At 36.5% G+C, this 22,807-nt stretch overlaps 1 protein-coding gene across 1 annotated transcript in view; it reads left to right on the plus strand.

The window, feature by feature from the left end:
* The window catches only part of THSD7A (thrombospondin type 1 domain containing 7A), a 353,632-nt gene that overhangs the window by 285,712 nt on the left and 45,113 nt on the right, over positions 1-22,807 (plus strand). The window contains exons 10-13 of the mRNA XM_031679614.2: positions 2,331-2,463; positions 3,719-3,822; positions 14,615-14,809; positions 16,294-16,557. Of these exons, the coding sequence (XP_031535474.1) occupies positions 2,331-2,463; positions 3,719-3,822; positions 14,615-14,809; positions 16,294-16,557 (696 nt within the window). The remainder of the gene's footprint in view (positions 1-2,330; positions 2,464-3,718; positions 3,823-14,614; positions 14,810-16,293; positions 16,558-22,807) is intronic.

Genomic DNA, 22,807 nt, shown 5'->3' on the forward strand with positions numbered 1-22,807 from the left:
GTGAGGACTATGAGCTTCCATCTATAAGGTGCCTCTGATGCTGATCTCGTTGTGCCCTCCAGTCTCCGGATCTCTTGGCCTCAATTCTGTGTCTGTTTTTTCATCTGTACATTAAAAAGGGTTGGAGAGTTATTCACTCTAAGAATTTTGACCACCTGGGAAACAAAGACCTTCTTCTCTGTGCTCTTCCCTCTTCTCCCTGTTAAAAAACACACACACCTCCCCCTTTCCCCCAATGCTAAACAAATGATAAGAATGGTCATTTAGTTTGTATATTCTTTTAAGAAGATTACAAGCAGATCAAAATATAAGACAAAAGAAAAATAATAGAAAGTGTGAAAAAAAAGGCATGGAGTCAGATAGTGAATGGTGTGGGGGAGGGGAGAAGAGAAAAATTATAAAATCAAAATTAAGGTAAGATCCTGCAATTGAGAAGAAAATGAGCTCTGAGATTCTGGTGAACAAAGCAACTATTAGAAGCACAGTAGATTCTTGACAGATGGTCAGAGGAAACAAGATTTTTCCTATAGCTCTAAACTATTAGAGGAGTTTGTCACCTGGGCCTTAAAGTCATCGTCATTGGACAGTATAATGGATGGAGACGGCATTAGCAGTTTTAGTAAAAGTTCTATTGGCATTTCTTAGATCTTTCCTAGATAAATGACATTTAATATGTAAAATTATAAAATATCTGGCATTCAGACTACTGTTGCTACAATTTTGAAAAGTCCATGACAATATTTTCAAATACTTTAACTCTCTGCTACCCACCACCTCCCCCTCATAGTTCCCTTACTTCGTTATTGGTAGTGTTCCAGCTGTTCACTGACATAGTTAATACATTCATTAACAGTACAGGTTTCCCCGCTATGGAAAAATCCTGAATAAAGTTACGTGCAAACCCTAGAATCTTAAATTGGGATGAGACATAGAAGGACAGTTGTTTCAGTAGGTCTCAAACCTGGCTGTTCATCACAGCTCCCTGGCAAGGTTTGCAAAAATCAGATTCCCACATCCACAGATTCCCACATCCAGCTCCTAAATGTTTTTATTTAGTAATTCTGGAGATAGTCCCAGGAATCTGTTTTTGTTTTTATTTTTATTTTTTCACATAAATTTTCCTATGTAGTCAGACATTTAGGAATCAGTAATCTGATCCATTCTCCCATCTAATACAGGACTCTTCAGTTCACCTTGCTGCCAATCAGGGGCCAGACCGTGTTGAGGGATACGCTGACTTCATGTGAAGGGATGTTCCGTTATTGGAGAGTTCTAATTATCAAATCATATTTTTCTACAAACACAATAGGTTTTTAAATGTTTTATTTCATTTCTGATTAAACTTTTATTGTTGGGGGCTGCTAACCCTTCTAGATTTCTGTTTCTGTAGTCTACGTATCAAATATTTAATGATATTGCAAAATAAAGTAAATGCATCATGGGACTTCTATTAAAGTAATTCTTTAGGGAATTCTTTTGTAAGTGAATTCATATGTGGCTATTTATCCTTAAAGTATATATATAAGTTGGGTTGTATTTTATTAAAGTTGTCAAATCTTATACGTTATCTGTTTCTAATACTAAAAAATTCTGAGCATCTTTATGTTAGTAACACTTAGTCAAGTGACATCTTCATTGAAGATAAATCTTAATTATTTTCATTTTTAACGTAATTTGGAGTAATTTACTTACAGTAATTATTGCTACTTCGAATGCTTCTCTAAATATTCTGCATCTAGGAAGTGACTTTCATTTCACTCCTTACAGCTCGGATGTTTAGGATGCGACCTGAATTGAAGATCCTAAACTGTTTAACATGAATAATAAATGACTAGAATAATTTACGAGTTACACACTTCAAATTAAGTAAATAACAAAGAGATAAAATCTCACATTAAAACATTGAATATATTCTCCTAAGAAAGATTCATTAGATATGTAGGAGCTCCATGTGGTAAACAGGGCTTTGTGAAATAGCATGAAGATAAACTTAAGATAGAGAAAAATTAATTAGTCAGATCTGTCATATTTCTCTAGGGGAAAGTAATATACAAAAGAACAATCACTGTGTAACTGTGCATTAGGAAGGCTTGTTGACAGTGAAACTGTTTTCTCCATTCTTTACATTTTTAAATATAAATTGATTGGCTTTTAGTATAAACGGTCTTGGGGAGAATTGAGGAAATGACTGGACTAGATGAAGCATCTCATTCAGGAATGTCAAAGCACGTGTAGCTGGAGGCTGTGTAATTTCTTCACACAGGCTGGTGGTGTCTGGAGATTGTTTTATCAGTGCAGAGAACAGAGGTTAAATAGTTGCCTCATTGCAGGGGACTCCGGAATCAAGAAGCAGACTCGGCACCGGGTCGTCATTCAGCTGCCAGCCAACGGAGGCCGGGACTGCACGGACCCTCTCTATGAAGAGAAGGCCTGCGAGGCCCCTCAAGTGTGCCAAAGCTACAGGTAACGGAGTGAAAGAAGGGCTTGTGAGCAGTGCACTGAGCAAAATGCTTCAGGTCCGTAATCTTTCTTCCCGAGAATGAGAAAAGGAAGCCAGCACTGCCTCTCAGACTCAGTGGTGTTGGGGATGTTGGTGGCTGCTGGAGCCACCTCTTCCCTCTTTAAAAGAACTGCTTTTCTACTGAAATCATCTTCAGGGACACACAGACTTGTGCAAACTTCCAAGCTGTATTATTAGCTTCAGGAGTTTGGTGTAATTTCTTATGTTGATGACGAAATGCAGAAAAGTGATTGATAATTATGAAACATACGCTTTAGGAAGCAATTCTTTTTCAGTTAGAGGAATAGCCTAAGCATTCCTCCTGTGGCTCCAAAGAGCACCTGTTTCTCATAAATGCTGGCGTTCTGGCTCTCAAAACAGCATCTTTATCTCAGTGATATGCGTAAGATGTCTGTTCTGTTCATCTGTGGCCACCTCAAGGAAAATTAAGGTTATTGAAGCTATATATCATGATTTTGATAATTATTAGAGAAAATTCTTCTCATAACTATTAAGAGAAAGTACCTAATTGAAACTTGAAGTGATATCTAATTGCAGTCCTGACAACGAATGAAATATTACGGCATCAATTTGTTGGGATGTGTGATCACAAAATAATAATGTAAGATGAAATTGATGGCAGACTTGCCGTTTTAATTTATCTGTATTTAATTCTGAGACGACAAACAGTGAAATTGCCTGCTTACGTGATGAACATTAACTGTTAGCCCAAACGTATTTATTGGGGGATTTGTTTTTGCGAAGTGTATTTATAATTGGCAGCTTCTGAGTTCCCCCTACAATGCTAATCAAAAGAGCACTGTACAAAAGGCTCATGACTTGAATGCAACTTTATAATCTGAATGTAAAGTAAACATACCTTATTTAAATGGAACACATCACTTCTGGTACTATCAGGTACATCTGCTGGCAGTCTTAGTCATTAAAATGCCCAAATGCCATTTGTAGAGTCCATTCCTATAGAGCTTGATAATGATGGACTCTTGTCTCCACTGCCCTAGAAAACACTTTTTTATTTAATACTGCCTTTTATAATTCCTTGATGAAGATCTAAACTGAACTTAGGTAGAACTGAGCATTGTCAAATAAATTCCTGTTAGCAGTGGTCGGAGTCATGGTTCCTTGCCCCGCTGAATCTCTGTGACTTGCCTGGCATGTTTACTCCTTCTCTGTGAGGTTTCTGTTCCTTCCTTGTAGGTGGAAGACTCACAAGTGGCGCCGGTGCCAGTTAGTCCCCTGGAGCGTGCAGCAGGGTAGCCCTGGAGCACAGGAAGGCTGTGGACCTGGACGGCAGGCTAGAGGTAGGGGGCCCCATTCCACAGTTGATGGTGCTTTCCATTTCTCCAGCATCTCTAACTTAACCACTAGCTTGATGACTTTCTCTCTGGGCAAACAGAGCAGAGCAGGAATGAATCCACCACCCTCTCGACCTCACACCAGAATACGGCAACTAGTCTTTTTAAATTGTGTCCTTTGTCCTTTGACATTAGTTTCTAACTCCTCTGGTTGAATTTTCCCCTTATTTGTATCTGGAAGGTAATCAGACCAACCTGAGAAGGTTATGACCTGGATTGTACACAACAGCTTGTTTTTGTTGTTTTTGTGTTGGTTTCTGGCTCATGATATTCCGTAACATGTTGCTTGTCACCTTAACAGTCAATAAGAGCCTTACATCCTTGCCCATATGAGTTGCATATGTACGTGCATCTAATGTGATATAATTGCCTAACTTTCCCAGAAAAATCTCAGCAACTCAGCAATGACATCCTAATCACTGTCATAGCTAACCCTGATTCTGTTCATATTTAGTATTGATTTTTAAGCGGCAGATTTATGTGCTCGAAACTTGCCATATATGAACTGTAATCTGTCAGCACTACTAGATAACATGGAATCTTGCAGAAATGAGTAATGGAAATGTTTCCAACTCGCTATGATTATTTACTAGCTGTTATGCATAATACTTACATTTCAAGCTTCGGAACCTGTTATTTATACACATAGCAAATTCAGTCTATAGAAATCACGTGATTCTTTTTACTCATACTGATTTTTAGCATGGAGTTCCTGCTGTACACTTGAAGTGTAGCTAAATATGTAATTGAGTACACAGCCACTTTTCTTTAATTCATAAAAACATGTTTTGCCCTCTCTTGTAGTTAGTATTTAATGATGCAGAAGTCTGAACGTATGGAATAGGATTCCAGGTTTTACTGATTTGATCTGGGACCCCCTTTTCTTTACAGTGAAAAGATTGCTTTTTTTAATTTGAGAAAAATAGCTTTTTTTTCTCCTTTTTCAGTTTTGTTAGGTAGAATTATTACAGTTCGAGAAAAATAGCTTCTTTTTGATAAAAGGATTCTATTTTGATAATTGTCATTTTAGAAATCTTCATTTGAAGCATAAAACTTAGTTTACGATTAGTATTAACTGCCTAGTTTGGGGGATTTTATTTTATATGCTTAATTTTTATTATGAATCCTCCACCATCAGCTTCTGATAAAAAAAAAATAACTGTCTCTACGCTTAGGGAGACTTAGGTATTTAGAATTGAAAGTCATTCTCCCCCTTTCAAATATTCATGGAGAAACTGAGTGATATAAGACTTTCTTGTCATGCCCTGCTAATTCCTCTTTGAACCAAGCATACATTTTCTTACAGTTTGGACCCTTCCACAGAGTTATAATGAAAACAGGCATGAGTTTGAAACTTTTAGCATGTAGTTACTAATTAGTTTCATTAATACGGTGTGAGTTTTATTCACCCCTTTACCTTTCCGGGTCTCGGTTTATTTAGATGGGGAGAAAAAAAAAAAAAAAGAAGGCTGGACCAAATGATCTTTTAGGATTACTCCACTTCCCACATTCTACGATCTATGTACAGACAGCATCCAGGGATCAAATTGTGACATGAAGTTAGGTAAAACAGATGAAACCCATATTTTCGTAGAATACCACTAGAGGAAATCTGGGAAATGGTAGAAGCTGCACAAGTGTGAAAATAACTTCGGTTCTAAACTCTGTATCTTAACTGCACAACCTTAGTTTATTCATTTCCCCCCTCTGAGGCTGAGAACATAATGATCCTTCCAGTGCTTTGCAAGTATTAAGTCTTCATTAAATGTTAATTTCTTTCCCCTTCCTGTTACATCATGGCCTCCATGAATGTGTGTGTAGGTCGTGGTAGGCATAAAAGCAACAATATTACTAACCTGGGTCTTTTGTGTTATATAGAAAGTGTTCTTCTTGTGATGACCAGAAACCTTTTCATTTTCAAATCTGGAAACCTCTGCTTATTCCTCATCCTGGGTGACTGCTTTGTAATATCTCCCCACTCCCACTGTGGAGAGGAATATGCGACTTCCTCAGTGCCACTTTTTCCTGCCTTTTTGATGGTTCCAATTCATGGTTTCCTATTACTGGAGCCTCTTCCTCTGCCTGTACCTAAACACTGCTTCCTCACCTTTGCATATCTGTCAGACTACTTTCTCTGTCTCAGCAATCTTACTGGCTATCTGGGAAGAGAAAGTTGTATTACAAGTAATTTCTGCACACATATACTCAGAAGGACCCCTTTAACTTCTATATGAAGATAATCTTTTTCTTTGTTGCCATGATAGTTTAAAGATTTTTTTCTCTTAGAGTCTATATTTCGACAGAAACGTGAAATGGGGAGAATTAAGAGTGTAGAACTACCTTTTACCAATGGCAAAAAGGGAAAAGATTCATCCCTTGATTGTCACGGCTGTTTTCAGAACTGCAAAATTGACTTGTCGAATTCTTGCTGTTTCCATCTTTGCCCTTGTCTAGTCAGAGACTTAAAAAATGCCAACCTCTGCTGTTTTTTGATAATTAAAATAATTTTGTACTAGGGGTTAGCATCAGTCAGCAAAGACTGTGAGGAGGCTACCCCTCCCTCTCTAATGCTTCAGACTTTCTAATTCCAGCCACTCATGTAACTATGATTGCATTCGGAAGACTATGTAGAAAGAGCCACAAGTGTCAGGAAAGGATGAAGATGTTCAACCCAGGGAACTCACGTTTGGTTAGCAAATGAGATTACTGGTAACATCACCCAACAAGTGGGAGTTAAAGACTGAAACCAATCCATTGCAAAAGCAGTCATTGGCAGCTAAAGAGCTTAAGAAAGATCTGAAGGATAAGCTGGGACTTGACTTGTACCATAGTATTAGAAGAAGTGGAAAGGAGAAACGCATGCAAAATCAGATCAGTTTTATAAGCTAAGCATTTGAGATAAGAAAAACAAAACATTAAATGTGTTCACAGAAAAGTAGGGAGATTGAAGCTCTGAAGATGTGAGCTGGTGCCTGGGGTAATTTTGTAGAGGGCTATAAATGTCAGGATTGGTATTTTAGACCTTGTTCAGTAAGTGGTAGGAGCAAGGAGCTGATGAAAGCAGTGTTTTATCTGTCAGCGTGTAAGAAATAAGTTAGAAAGATAAGACGCATGGGTCTGGATGCCAGCCAGGATGCTGTTGTAGCAATGCAAGGTGGAAGTAATAGGGGCTCAGACTGGAACCAGAGTAGTTGGAATGAGCAGAAATCAGTGGATTTTCAACATTTGATAGAGGAAAATAATTTCAGGACTTAGCAGACAATAGCAGCAGAGATGGACATAAATGAGTTAAAGATAATCACAGGATTCTTTAACTCCAATATTTTCAGCTTGAGAATAGTTATAATATTTGTGAAAATTCTTAGGTGTCAGAGCAAAAGCTAATTTTAGAAAATGTGTTTTTTATACTGTGCATTAGAGGTGATGGCAGGGAAGCTAATTGGAAATATCCAAGTATGCATTAGGAATGTAGAAATGTAGCTGCAGAGGTAGCTTAGGAATGTAGATAGAAATTTGAGTAACACTTTCATAAAGGGATTTGATGAAGCTATAGGAGAAGCTAAGATCTCTAAAATATATTTCATAAAATATAGCTGGAAAAGTGTTTATTGTATTTTTCCATTAATAGATTTCTTTTTTTCTCTAACCTATTTGTGTTTGTATATTCTTTAAGCCTTTCCTTGTACCTGGAGAGCTTAACTGATATTAACTTTGAATTCCTATTTTCTTGTGTTGGAAATGACATCACATGAACTAAAATATGATCTAGTCAACTTTACTGTTCTGTGATTCTAAAGACAGGAATTTTTATTGCTTGTCTTTTATCAAACTATTGCTCTAGACCAGTGGTCAACAAACAATGGCCTATGGGCCAACCAATTAAGTCTGCTTTTTTGCAATTAAAGGTTTATTGCAGTACAACCATTTTGAAATTAACAGGATTTTGCAACTTTAAAACTTAAATCACTCTTTAAATCTTAAAAAGAAACTTCAGAGAGCCTTTGAAATAGGCCTCTTTCCTATAATATTGTCAATAAAAGAAATGCAAATAACATAAAATTACGTCCACAATCTATTTAATTTTTAAGTATGTAAACAGCTTATATTTGCTTCATGCTATTCAAGGCACTTGCATATCAACTTTTAATGGAACTATAACCTCTGCTGTCTCTTGTCTCTGCTCTCATTTCTACAGTTCAGACAGCATTTAGAGCACTAAATTATTGGTTGGTCAGTGACTGCATCATTGAAACATAGGTGTACTAGCTGTAGCTGGAGTTATCATTACATTTACATTGAAAATAAAAGACATGGCTCATATTAATGACAACACTGGGCAATTTACGTATTTTGTCTTTATGACTGACCGAAGGGATAATCACTACTACTTAAAATGTACATATATATTATTCCAGTATTATTGCTTTGTGACATATTTATCCCAAAAATGTGATGCAAAAATACCATGGATTAGATGTTGGAATTTCATGAAAATAACCTTGCTCTTGCTCTTGCCCAATCTCTGTGTTGATCTGGATGCTACCTCCTGCCAAGTGTACTTCTATAAATTAGATGGAACCAGAGTTAATAATCTCCAGGTCCAACCCTGCCTGTCCTAATCCCCCATCCCGGCTGTATCCTTGCGTACCAAGGCGTGTTCATTGTAGGGTTCATAGGTCACTGAGATCAGTCTCTTTGTATGGAAGCCAGCATGATTCAGATGCATTCTCAAATCTAGACCACAGAAGAGAAAAAAAAAACTCAGTTACACGCCTCACGTGGCAGGGACCCTCCGGGCCCTGCAGGTCCTCAGCCTGCATCACTTACTGGTTAAAAAGGAAAGTCTAGTCTAGGAATAAATTTTTTTTTAAAGTTCTAATTTTCCCTCCACCAAAATTAAGTGAATTTGTAGAATGTGAAATATAATTATTTAACTACAATTTATGCTGTTATTTTTTGTGAGCAAATATGCTTAACTCTTATGCTTAAATTAAGTGGCTTAAACTGTACTGATGCCTTTGGCATCATTCTTTTGCTTAAACTCTGGCCCACTTTGTTCTTTCAAAAAGATTATACCTTAGAGACATTATTGAGGTTAGGCCTGGGGTATCTGGGCCAATTTATCTTAGTAACTCACATTAATCTGTTAATTTTCAAAGATTGTTATGTAATAGGAATGAAAATAATGGAAATCGAAAAAGAACTTGGTAGAAAAGAGCCTAGGAGTGTGCTTTAAAGAATTTTACAGAGACATGATTTTTAAAATCTTTCGGCTAATGTATTTGTTGGTTACCACCTAACCGTTTTGTACTCTTCGTTTATATAAGCGATCATTTAAAACTTCCAGAATTATTTCTATTTTTAAATGGCTTCCTCTAATTCTCTACAAATATTAGAAAATTCTAGTTGATTTGGGGGTTCTGGTTTTGTTTTATACCTCTGTCAGACCCCTGTCATAAAATGATTGTCCACATTTGCTATTTTTTAAACAGCTCGTAAAATAAACTAGACACTGGGGTGTCTCTGCGACGGTTCCTCAGTGCCCTGCTCGTTGTGATGCAGTTAGTTGACCTTTCTCAGTTCCCAGTCGAGGCTCTAGCTGCCCTTGGTCTGAGCTACTCCACTGGGAGCTGATTATTATTTCCTGGTAAGGACTGTTGCGTATCTTATGAGCGTCAATAAGACTGAGGATCATTGGTAACTATTTAGGATCAGTAAAAAAAAAAAAGCACAATTCCTTCCTTTCTGCCAGAGTTACATTCACAAATTATAATTAGGAGGTGTAATTTGGCAGACTTATCAGTGAAAATCTCTTCCACACAGAGAAAGACCAGGATCACAATATCCACCTAGTAAACAACTGGAGCCCTCTTGCATTATTTATAGGTTTGGTCTTATTTCTAAGCACAATTAGGTCTCCTGGCAACTAGCTCTTGCTCACATTAAGACTTTTCTTTTTTATTTGCACATGATTCATTCTCACGATTGTCATTTTTTCGTAACACCATAGGAGAAGAATCACTCCTCTCATCACTCAGTCAGCTGAACATATTCTGTCTCTAGTGCTACCAGGAAGCTGTTGCTGTGGGATAAACCGTGTCAATATGGCTCAATTTAATAAATAAGGTCTCAGAGCTCCTTGAACTCTTTGTTACGTATAATCCAACAGCTTTCACTGCACTGGGGCATTGATCTTACTCTGTTTCCTGTAATGAACTTCTGTGTGCACATTTTAGACCAAGTAATTTATTTCACTCTGGTTCTTCTAACGAAATGACAGCATGGTCTTAACGTGCTGAAGGGTAATCCGCAGACCAATAGGACTCCTCCTCTTTGTGCATCCTGAATAATAAGGGCTTCTCATGCCTCTTCAAGAAAATGAAGATGAGCAACTCCATTCTGAATTCTATTAGATTTACTTCAGACCTGCATCGGTAGCCTTCCATTTACATGCTCATGTATGCATGATACAGAGTGCCATGTCCTTTTAGCTCAAACCAGTGTTATCTATTCCCTTTCATTCCAGGAGCCTTCATGATTCTCCTCTTTAAAACATAGCTCAAAATTCAACTTGCATGAAAACATTCTGGAACTGACTCTACTTAGTCTACTTATTAATCTTTGTTATTTAAATTTGAGAAGTTTCAAAGATACACAAAAGTAGAGACACTCATGTCGTGAGTACTAATAGTGCAGTCCTCACTGACACAGCTCCAGCAGATTTTAACGTGTTGTCACGCTTGGTTATCTGTCACTCCTGGCACCTTTAAAGAGATCTGCTGGAGTATTCTGAAGCAGCTCCCAGATAAGACTTAAATCATCCATAAGTACTTAATTTTTTAAAGCATAACAAGAGGACTATTGTAACACTAAACAAAATTAACAGTAATTCATACCATGTTTAACATTCTAATATTCGTACTATGTCTAATATTCATACCATGGTTAATTTTCCCCATTGTCTCAAAAATGTCTGTTTATAATCAATTTATTCAAATCAGGATTCATAAACATCTCCACATTGCATTTGATTAGAATATTTCTTCAGTCACCTGTAATGCAACAATTCTAGCTCCCTTTTTCAGAGTATTTATTTGTTGAAGAAACTGGCTCTTTTACTTATCGTCTCAGCATTTTCTCAGTATTGATGGGCTGAGCTTGCCTGGCATAATTTGTAAGTAACCCACAGGGCAGTCACATGAAGGTCTCCTAGACTTTCAGCCTCCTGGAAGCAGCCTGTCCATGACACTTAAATAAAAATTGCTGTGCCTCATATAAATAAAATAAAATTGTAAATAAAGCAAATGTATATAATTAGCATAGAGTTAAATATGAAATTTTACTTTAAAATGATTATTTTGATATATGCTGACCTCACTAAGAAGCTTTCATGGTAATTTATCCTTAGGGCAGCATGGATTTTGGTTCATCTTGCTAACAAGGCCTCAGCCCAGAGGAGAAATTGCATGACCATTGTACACGAGGTATACACTTTGCATCTGTAAATGCAGAAACAGTTGTCTGGGTATACATCACTTTCTAGTGTGCTAGGAAACCATGCTTAAGTTGATGCATGTTTTCCACAGTTAAAACCACCCTGTTTTCAGTGTCTTAAAAATGATTCTTAAGATTTATAAAGTTGAAAGACCAGGTGGTTTCCTTTCCAAACATTTATATTCTCCTCACCCTAATAGCAGGAAGTTCATTTCAGATTACATGCCTGTGTTTGAATTGTTGTGTTTCCTCCAAGTCAGAATAGAAACAAGTTGAGATGTATGATAAATTTCAGTGTATTGTACAAATGGTACTGTTGCTACTTGTTTGGATAACATTGCATGAGTAATTCATTCAAAGAACACAGTCTAAAATCTCAGATAAGGGGAGTAGAGTGTTGAGTGGGTTTCTGAGAACAGAGATGAGAATTTTACACATTTTTTTCTTCTCAGCTACTTGAGATACTCTGTGTGTTTTTATGTACTGCACATATATAGGCTTTAGTAAATAGTATAGATCTGCACAAAAGAAACTGATGTGTTTCTGGAATTGTGTTGGGAGTGGTTTTACTGTATTTTGTTTTGGTTTCTTGGTGTCCCTTAATAGGATGATGGTTGGAACAATTCTAAAATAAAATTTATCAGAGAGAACCATAGTGGAGAACCTGAGGCAGTTTCATTTAGTTTAAAAGATTTATAGTCAGGTCTCTCTTTCAGAGAGCCAAACTGGATGTGCAGATAGAAGTAGTCTTATTTCAAAGAACCCAAATTTCATTTTGTAGTTTTCTTTCAGTTATAAACTGTGTGACCCTCTTCACAGCTTAGAGTTCTGATACAGTCAAATTTCTTATTTCCAAATTAATCATTCTTGAGATTCGTCCATATCCCCTCTTTAATGAAAAGCCTAATATTTTCCTTTTTATCAATCCTTCATCTTGAGCATCCTTGGGGCAACTTTGCTTGCAAACCATCAACGCTTAATGCGTTTAAAATGTTTATGGCAGGTGTAGAGAGAATTGCAAAATCACTTCAGCTTATTAATATGCTGCATTTTGTGGATTCCTCCTACATCAGTCATCAGAGAATGTTCTTCCAAACTATATGGATGCTGTTTTTGATTCACCCCTTGTACAAGTCCCCTAGAGCTCCAAGTTTAAGCTCCCCTGAGTTCAATCCCATATGCATAGTGTTTTTCCCTCAAAACCTGGCACAGTGCCAGGGTGATTGAGTACCAGAACTTTCAGTTTTAGTCACAAGTCTCAGGCACACCTCTTCTGGTGATTTGAATACTCAGGCTGGCGGGCCTTAAGCTTGAATGTGCATAAGGAATGTATCAGCATCTTTTTTTAAAATTTCATATTCTTTGACCTCACACACAGAGATCTTGTTCGGGAGTTCTGGAATGAATCCAAGAATCTTCAACACTAATAGCATTCCAGGTGTTTCTGATGCCAGTAGAACTATATTACCTACTAGAACAGTGGTCTAAATCCACTGCTGCAAGTTTGAATCATCAGAGAGCTTTGAAAAGATGTTAATGCCGGGGACCCTGTCCTCATTCAATTAAATCAGAATGTTTGAGTTTAGCAAGGTCATGGATATTTTCCAAAAGCTACATAGGTAATTACCATCTGCAGCTTGATTTGAGAGCCACGGCCTTACACCAATATAACCACCGAGTACACAGCAACTCTTCTCCCAAGTGGTGAGAGTCTCTTATCACATAACCTTCATACCACAACTATCCATTCAACCAGATTTTCATATCTTTATAAAACTCAGGGACCTCTGTTCTTCTCATACAAACTGGCCCTTCCAGTGTTATGCATATTAAATGGAGAGGTAGCTGTAGCTGAGAAACAGGTGAGTAGTCACCTACTTTTGCACAGTTATGTAACTTTTCCTGCAGTAATTCCAACAAGTTGCATTCACCTACACAGAGAAAGTTTTTCTTTCCCAAAAGTGCCATATCTTTTTACACACGCCATCACACAGCCCTCCTCTACTGGGTGGTAAGTTTTAGTATACAGATCTAGAGAGTATTGTCTCACCTGGGGCCCTCTGTGTCCCAACTGTAATTTAGAATCAAAATGTCAGGCTCCTTCACCTTAGTGTCAAGATGATAGAATCCTGAACAGGGCAGAGATCAGCTGCCGTTTCAGCCTAGCCCATCAACCTGAAAGGGCATGTAAATCAGTCTGACTGGGCCATTTAAGCTACTTCAATGAAAACTTAACTTTAGGACCAAGGTCTAAATGATTCATCTGCTTCTTCGATAAAAAATGAATTATTTTTAAAACCAACGGGGAAAATGGCTGAGGGAGAAAGGGGACTTTAACATCCCTTGCTCTTTTTCATTAAGACCTGTTACCTTAAAGCAATTTTACATCTATGTCCAATAAGTAATAAAACTATGACTTGGCTTAAAATATTTCAGTAGAACAATATCTTAGGAGAAGTAATATCTATGAATCAAAAATTAGTTGACCATTTTTTAAGAGTCCATATGTAATTGTTGGAAATGTCGATTATGATATGAGAGATTAAGGCTGCTAAAAGTTTTTTATTTTAAATTCATGCTTGTCATTTGTGCATGTGAAGAATGGGTAGACAGAGGAAAGTGGGGGACTTTGATCCCGCCCCCCCGCCATTAACCACTCCAAAGTCATCACAACAGACTTTCAATGTGATTTTTTTAAAAGCATGCCTTCTATACAAATACTGCTTCGAAAGAAGTTTCATAGGCATTCTTTCCCCACCCAAAGCTTCCAACCAATTTACTGTCACTGAGATCCTTCTATAAAGAAATCCTAAGGTGGACAGTGATATAAAAACAGCTATTAGAGGTATGTGGTGTCTCCCCGTACCTCTCTGAACAGCCCGTGCTCAACACAAACTATTATCAGAACCCATGTATTATTTATTTGTCTCTTAAATAATTAATTTCTAAATATACTCCACATTTGACTTGAAATCCTTAATAGCATCTAATAAAAACTGTATGTGTGTGTGTGCTTTTTTATGTCACAAAACCACTGAGGGTTATCTATTATTTTAAAAATCCTATAGGATCAATTTAATGACTGCTGTGATGATTAGAAACACTCCTACTGGATTTCTGCTGCAAATAAAGATTTAAAAGAGGATTCCTCTGACTGCGTAACAAATGTTGGGTTAATTCCTAAATGATAGAGTAATTACAGATGTTCAAATTTGCTATAAACAGCTTTTTCCTTTTCTTTTAGCCATTACTTGTCGAAAGCAAGATGGAGGCCAGGCTGGCGTCCATGAGTGCCTCCGGTATGCAGGCCCCGTGCCAGCCCTCACCCAAGCCTGCCAGATCCCCTGCCAGGACGACTGTCAGTTTACCAGCTGGTCCAAGTTTTCTTCCTGCAATGGGGACTGTGGTGCAGTTAGGACCAGAAAGCGCACTATTGTTGGTAAGAATAATTGGGATACCAAAGCCATCCTTTTCTGTCAAGGCAGAAAAACACAATAAAATGTCAGACCAAGATAGTTCTGACACTGTATTTGGAAAATTCAAGGATATGACTTACTGTTGCTACTACACCTAATACAGCAGTGGGCTCAGAGCTGTATTCTAATGTAAGTTGACAGTGACAGATGCATTATGTACTTTTAGTAGAAGGAAAAAGTAGCATTGAAAATTGAACCCTGTCTCCCTGTTCAATACATGAGAGGTTAATTTTTGGTTTAAACACGTACCTTTGGTTGATTGCCTATAGACTGTGAGGTGCTTGGAGAAGAGGTTTTTAGGAACATGAGGAAAGGTTACCACTTCACTTTCTTAACCCATTGCCACTGTCACAGCCTCAGATTATCCTTCATGTCCTAGAATGGAAATATGACATTAATTCTGTATCTGAAAACTACATTTTAAAAGGCGGTCACAGTGACAAAAAGAAGTAACATAATGAGTGGGAACAGAAGCCACCGTACTAAACTAAACCCTGGTACATTCAAAGATAGTGTCGGGGGCCAAAGAAGCCTAAAAATAATGGTGCTAGTAGAGTGCTCAGAATTTAAAGTTAGAAAATGAAACACCTGTCATAATGAAGCCTGTTGAAAACTATATAAGGCAGCTTATGAAAGTTAGAGATAAACATATATAACATGTAATTAGTTATATGCAATATAATTAAAAGTATATAATTTATGATATAATGTAATAATGTAAGTATGTGATCCAATTAAAATAATGATATATTAATGACATTATTTTTCAGGCACATATTACTGTTATACTCAAGTTTTTAATTTAGAAGGGAATTTGTTTAGATTTATATACTAACCATTCCTAATATTTTTATTGTGATATTAAATATCTGCATTTTGAATATTGTTACTTCCTACATTAATCACCAAGTATGTCAAAATGATTACTCTTCAGAAATACTGAAAGTTGCAAAACCACAGTCAGAAAAGTAAATGGAAAAATCTCATTCCTGAATTGTCATCCTGTATAACTATACCATCTACTTGGAATTAACAAAAAAGGTAGTTAACTTTGCAGGCCAGTGAAGTGGCACTCTTTAACCATTTCATATTTTGCACATGTTATAAAGGAGAAATTTATGCAGTTACCTCAAACTCCCCAGTCAGTGAAAGCACATGATCATTTGAGAGGATTTTAATCATTCTGAAGAGTGTAAAATTCAGCACAACAGTTAATGCCTTATTCAAAATGGGCTATTTTTAAGTGAGAAAATAAGAAAAAAATTTACTGTGCAAAGCACTCAGCATTAACAAAAGCCTACATAGAAAGCACTACGGAGTGAGAAGATAGCGTTATTTATAGGCTGCTGTTGAGTGCAGTTAAAAATGGAGAAAAGTTTAGGAAAGGAGAAAACTTAGGGATGCTTGATATTAATAATTATATTCTCCAACTTAATTTTGTCCACAGGAAAAAGTAAAAAGAAGGAAAAATGTAAAAATTCTCATTTGTACCCACTGATTGAGACTCAGTACTGTCCCTGTGACAAGTATAATGCACAGCCTGTGGGGAACTGGTCAGACTGCATTTTACCAGAAGGAAAAGTGGAAGTGCTGCTGGGAATGAAAGCACAAGGAGACATTAAGGAGTGTGGTCAGGGATATCGTTACCAGGCAATGGCGTGCTACGATCAAAATGGCAGGCTCGTGGAGACCTCCAGGTGTAACAGCCATGGTAATCCAATTCCTCTTCACGGTTATATGTTTACTGTCTTTGTGGGGGAGGGTAAAATGCATGTGTATCAGAATGGAGGGAAGTGAAAGTTTACAGAAGTGTGTTCTATTTATTTATTTTTAATTGAAGTGCAGTTTATTTATAATGTGCCAATTTCTAGTATATAGCATAGTGATTCATTTATACGTATGTGTGTGTGTGTATATATATATATTTTCATATTCTTTTTTATTTTCAGCCACTATAAGGTACTGAATATAGCTCCCTATGCTATACACTAGGACCTTGTTGTTTATCTGTTTTATATATAGTTGTTAGTATCTGAAAATCCCAAACTCCCAATTTATCCCTCACCACCCCTTTTTGAAGCTCTAGATATAAGTATTTTTCAGGTTAATATATGTGCATTACTGATTTTAAGATTATTTCATGCATTTAGAACAATAACTGAAAACGCTTTAGTACACTTTGAAAAACTTCTCTAAGAGTAACTGAGTTTTCTATTCTCTATATTAAATAATACAAGTGCAATAAATTAGATACCAGAAAAAATGTAAATGCACTTCCCATTCTGAGATGATGATGTAGAAGATCATAATTAGTCATTAAAGTGTAAAATTGAAGGTCACTTTAAAAATATTTTTCCTGAAATGAAGAATGTGTTTGCTCACATTTTAACTTGTTATGCATAGTGAATCACCAAGATAATCATTTGTTTTTAACATAGCCTGTGAGCTTTAAGAATGACTCTCATATATTCTCACTTTAACCCTGATCTGTTAATTAGATGAATGAGAGCTTCAGTAAGCCATTAACAGTCAATCTTATTTTTAGAAAAAAAAATTTTTATTTATTTTTTTAACATTTTTTATTGATTTGTAATCGTTTTACAATGTTGTGTCAAATTCCAGTGTTCAGCACAATTTTTCAGTCATTCATGGACATATACACACTCATTGTCACATTTTTAGAAAAAAAATTTTTTTAAATATCTTGTGACTTTCACAAAGATGTTTGATCTTTAAAAAAAAGAAGAAAGGACAGAAATAACTGAAACTGGCCAAAGACAGTAGACTTCCTGCCTTAGGACTGTCAGTTCAAAGCATGAAGAATGCGGTACTGTGTTCTAGAAGAAAAGCACATGTAGAAAAAATGGGGGATTCTGGCAGCACTGAACTTCATGGAGGTTGTGAAAGGATCTAAGATCTTTAAGTGAACTGTTCCAGTTTAGTTCTTTGTGTCTGTCCCACATCACTTCTTTCTCATCAAATCTGATCTCTGATGGATGTCCCATGAAATATTTTAGTATTTACTAACATTTTTACTCAAAGTCAAGTCTGAAGAAATTGACTCTATGTTGTCTGATTTCTTTGGATTTACTACGTACATTCTGTCAATTCTGACAGTGTTGGTAGAGTGCTGTGACTTCGGTCCTCTGCCCTAGGCATGCTGTAAGTTGCAGTTTCTGGGAGCACTGCCTTTTCTCAGCCAAATCAGCTTTCCAGATGGATAGTGGAAATGGGGTTTTAAAGTGGCTTTCACGAAAAAGTCTCTTTGTGCTTTCAGTTTAAACGTAAAACGGATCCTCACATTTACACAGTGCAAAGACACTAATCCCCTATCCTACTCAATAGTGGCCTTATGGCATTTCTCTTCAATCTGTATTGTCCATCTGTAGATCATATTATCAGTTATAATACTGATAAAACAGACTTTCAGCAGTATAAGTATATTATTTTACATGATTTCCCATGTGGTCACCATTTTTTTAATGTCTGAAACTCAAGATACAATGCTGATATGTCTGGAATTTCTCATAATGGAAGTCTCTACTGAAAAGTGATAGACGTATACTCCAAAACTTAAATCTTAAAGTATACGTTGGGAGCCATATAAATGTTCATCTATCCTGATACATGGTATTAAATATAGTTCCTGCACCAATGTTGATTATATAAATACATTTTTGGTATTTATCCTAAAAACATAATACAAATTATGTATGTTTACCTTTGATATGAAATCTTGGATGGTGTCACTGTTAGCAACAGATTATAAATTGCTCAAAAACCAAATTACACATTTTCTACTCACTGCTAGAATCCTCTAAGATCTTAACTGATTGATTCCCTAGAAATTTACTGAGTGCCTTACCACAAAGTACTTAAGTACTTCTCAAGTTAATCACTTCTAAATTTTCACAGAACAAGAGGTAGAATTTCTGGAGTTTTTTTTTATTATATCCATTTAACTTTGATACTTTAAAAACTCTTAGAGATAACCTAGCTTATGAAAGGTACATGTATACAAGGCTTTCATTTAAACGTAAGTGGTAGAATTTTATCATTCTGTACCTCAGCCCTACCCAGCCCACCCAAAGCCCCTAATTTTGCTCTTTTAGTGTTTCAAAAGCATGTATTATTCTATAACATACCATATAATTTACTTATTATTTATTTTATTTTTACTGAATTATAGTTGATTTACAGTGTTACTGTGTTAGTTTCAGGTATACAGCAAAGTGATTCAGTTATACATATACATAATCTTTTTCAGATTCTTTTCCATTATAGGTTATTACTAGATCTTGAATATAGCTCCCTGTCTATACAGTAGGTCCTTGTTGTGTATTTTATATATAGTAGTGTGTATATATTAATCCGAAACTCCTAATTTATTATGTTTATTATATATGTTTTATCTCCTATACGAAAATGTAGATTGATGAGGGTATCTTGGACTACTTTATTCACTCATGTATCCCAAGTACCGAAAACGGTAGGTGCTCAGTAAACATTTGTAGAATGAATGAATGAAAAGCTGGAGAGAATGTTTATAGCTGTATTTGATCCACAGTCAGGCTTGGACACCTTCTTGTTTTTAGACAGTGTCCCTCCCTCTGTGTCACATTCCTGGGAAATAATCAGACAGGTCACTGAGAACAACTAAGATGTTTGGAATAAGATCTATACGTGCCACAAACTTTCTGTACGATATTCATCACATATTTGTCCTTCTCTCTACCTACTAAATGGTAGGTAGAAGAAATGGTGGAAGAAATAGGAATCACACACCCATTCCACTGAATTAGTCCAGTAATATCAATACTGACCAGTCTCTTCATTCCCGTTCAAAGCTAATCGTTCAGAACTGCCTGATTTGGACAGCACTACATTTGGACAGCAGCTTAATCCCTTGGTTTATGTTAGTAATTGTGACACTTTGCTTTTTCCCAACCTGTGTTGACAGCTTTAATTGAGCGTGGGGGATGTTTATTTAATTCTCTTTGTGTCCACTCACCTTTCCTTGAGAAAATAGGAATAGCATTTCTATTTGATTGATCTGAAAGAGATACTTTGAAGGTGAAGGTAATTATTTGAAGTGTCAAAAGGCCAGATGCTTACGTTTTGAGCTCTTTGAGTTACATAATTCCTTCCAGACACTTCTCCTCAATCTTTACTTTCAGCAAGTTTGTCTTTGCTATTCTTCATAGGGAGTTTAAGCCATAATGCACCATCAGTAGAGATTCTAAAATTGAGCTCAATTTTATTTGTGATGTTTTATCATCTGTTAATAGTGAGTAAGCAGAAAGGCCTGTCTGACACCACTGTCCTTCCTGAGCCCATGCTGTTTAATACACATAGCTCTCCTGTCGCGTAACAGTAATACACTGCTGTGGGTACCTGTCAAATATTTGCCAATGGAGAGACCATAGGGAAACTCAAGAATCAGCTATTCGGTTAACTTGCTTGTTACCAAATGTTTTCCTAAAGGGCCACATAGCAAACGTTAAAGTATCTGAAGGCCAAAAGATCTCTGTAACAACTACCCAACTCTGCAGTTATAGAATGAAAGCAGCCATAGGCAGTGTGTGAGTGAGTGGCACAGTTATGTTCCAATAAAACTTATTTATAAATACAAGCTGCCAGCCTGGGCTATCATTTGCCAACTGGGATTTAAACTCTTTTTACTCAGAATACAGTCTACAGACCAGCAGCACAGACATCACAAGAAGACCATTGGAAATGCAGAAATTTATCCCATGTTGCAGACCTGCTGAGTCAGACTCTCCATTTGACAAGATCCTCAGGGGGGTTCTGTTGTGCAGTTAAGAGTGTAAGATTCCTTCAGGGATCGTGCAGACACTCACTGAGTTTGGTAGGAATCCTGAGCTTGAACCTTAGTGGGAAAGGTCTATGGAGATCACTTCTTAGAGCATCACGATGTGATGCTGTCTTGGGCAAATAATCAACACCTCCCAGGTGATAGTTCACTTGCTTACCAGTTGTGGGGATGGGAACATTAGGAAGTTTTTGGAATTTGTAAGGATGGGTCTTTATAAAGTGTATGACTATTTAGGTATGATTTTGAGAACAGAATGAGTCGATAGGATCTTCTGTGGAAAAGATATTGGTAAGTAAATGATTGCCCTGAGGAAAGTTTTTTTTTTTTTGGTTCAGATAGAGAAATAAGAAAGCTCTAGGTGCTCTATTCATAAACAGAATTTGATACTATATTAAAGTGTTGTGTGCATTTGATTTTGTGCACTCTGTACTCGTGATCCAGTGCCTCTGCAGTTCTCAGGACTTTGTACTGCCATTTGACCATCATGCTGTCATTCAGATTGCTGTATCACTTTTTTTTAGGTCACATTATACCCTTTTAATTATTTCAGGTTGTCTTTTAACTGTGTTGAATTGTTCAACATAGCTTGTCTAATGCCTTATTTGTGTAAGATTAATTTCCCTTTAACATTAATTTTTAAATATAATGATTTGTATGGATCCTTCCATAGTTTCTCTCTTTGCCTACTGTGTTTATGAATGATATTACAGAAAACCTTCTGGACATTACTGAATAGCTTTAGCACCAGGTTTTGGAAGCATCTGTGGGATTCAAAGTATGCCCATTAAATTTTGATATTTTGGAAAACCTTTACTGGTACCCAAAGTTGTTCTTACAGGTTGCTTCATAGGTGGTTTGCACTATAGTGCTAATTATTACATTAAAAAGAAAGCATTACACACACAGACAATTTACATCAAGCTGTAAGTAGTGATACTGTCACTTAGTGGTACCCTGCATAGCCATGACCTCATGGGCTTTTAACACTGAGATTCTCATTTGTAAATTAATGTCTCTGGATTACTCATGAATTCTTCTAGAATTCTTACTCAAATATAATTGGCTTATTATTATTTATTAAATTTTAAAACCTCAAATAATTTATCAGTTTTTTAAAAAAGAAAGCTTTACAAATTTTACTAGTGAAACAAAAGCTTTTTAATAAAATATTTTATATTACAACCAAAGCTTACCCTTATACAGCAACATTTAACGTTATTGCCCAATAGCCTAAGCAGTCTACATCCGTATTTCACCAGCCTCCTGCAGTTATGATACAGATGATTTTAAAGCAGGTATCATGTTTAAATGACCATCCCCTGATATTGTAAGGAACTGTAAATACCAAATGCTGCCTTCTCAGTCAGAAACTCTAGTATATATGCCACAGAGGTGGGGCTTTTTCCTAGTAGAATGTATGGGAACAAAAAAGACCATCAACAAAACTTAGAAAAGGAATACATCCTCAGTGTATTTGTGGTGCAGATGCCCAACTGAATTTTTAAAAATTCAAATAGCACTCAATTTACAAATAGACTTTAGTTCAAGAACATGTGCTTTTAAGACATTGTGTGGAACTCAGGGTACCCCTGATAAAAGTAATTATGAATATGGGGAGAGAAGATTCTGAGGATAACCTACATGACCACTCAACCATAATATACCTAGAAAGTACTACTTTTGATAATGGGGTTCTATAGAAGATTATGTAAGTTTAATTTTAGAGGTTAATTAGAAACAAAATTGAATGAGAAATCATTCCTTGCTGTAGTGGATGCTTACATTTGAGGAAGAGCATGTTTAATTAAACCAGGAAGAAAATGCAATAAGTAGAGTCTGGTAAATAGGCTGACATGGAGTGTTGATTTCTCTGAAAAGCTTTTTCAGTTAGTAATATGTTTTTAATGCCTGAATTTATTTCAGAATTTAAATCTTTCATTTGGTAGCACAGGTACAGCTAGCGTTGCTTTTGCAGTAGTCTCTGACAACCGAGGTCTTTTCCTTTCAAATGTAAAAGACAGGCAGGGGGTGAGGAACAGACTTTTCCTGGGGTAACAGTTGCAAGTTTAAAGAGCCAAGGAAAGAAGGAAAGGGCTACAGTGGATATGAGGGTACAAAAAGAAAG

Source organism: Vicugna pacos, chromosome 7, assembly GCF_048564905.1.
Source record: "Vicugna pacos chromosome 7, VicPac4, whole genome shotgun sequence".
In the NCBI taxonomy this organism is placed as follows: domain Eukaryota; kingdom Metazoa; phylum Chordata; class Mammalia; order Artiodactyla; family Camelidae; genus Vicugna; species Vicugna pacos.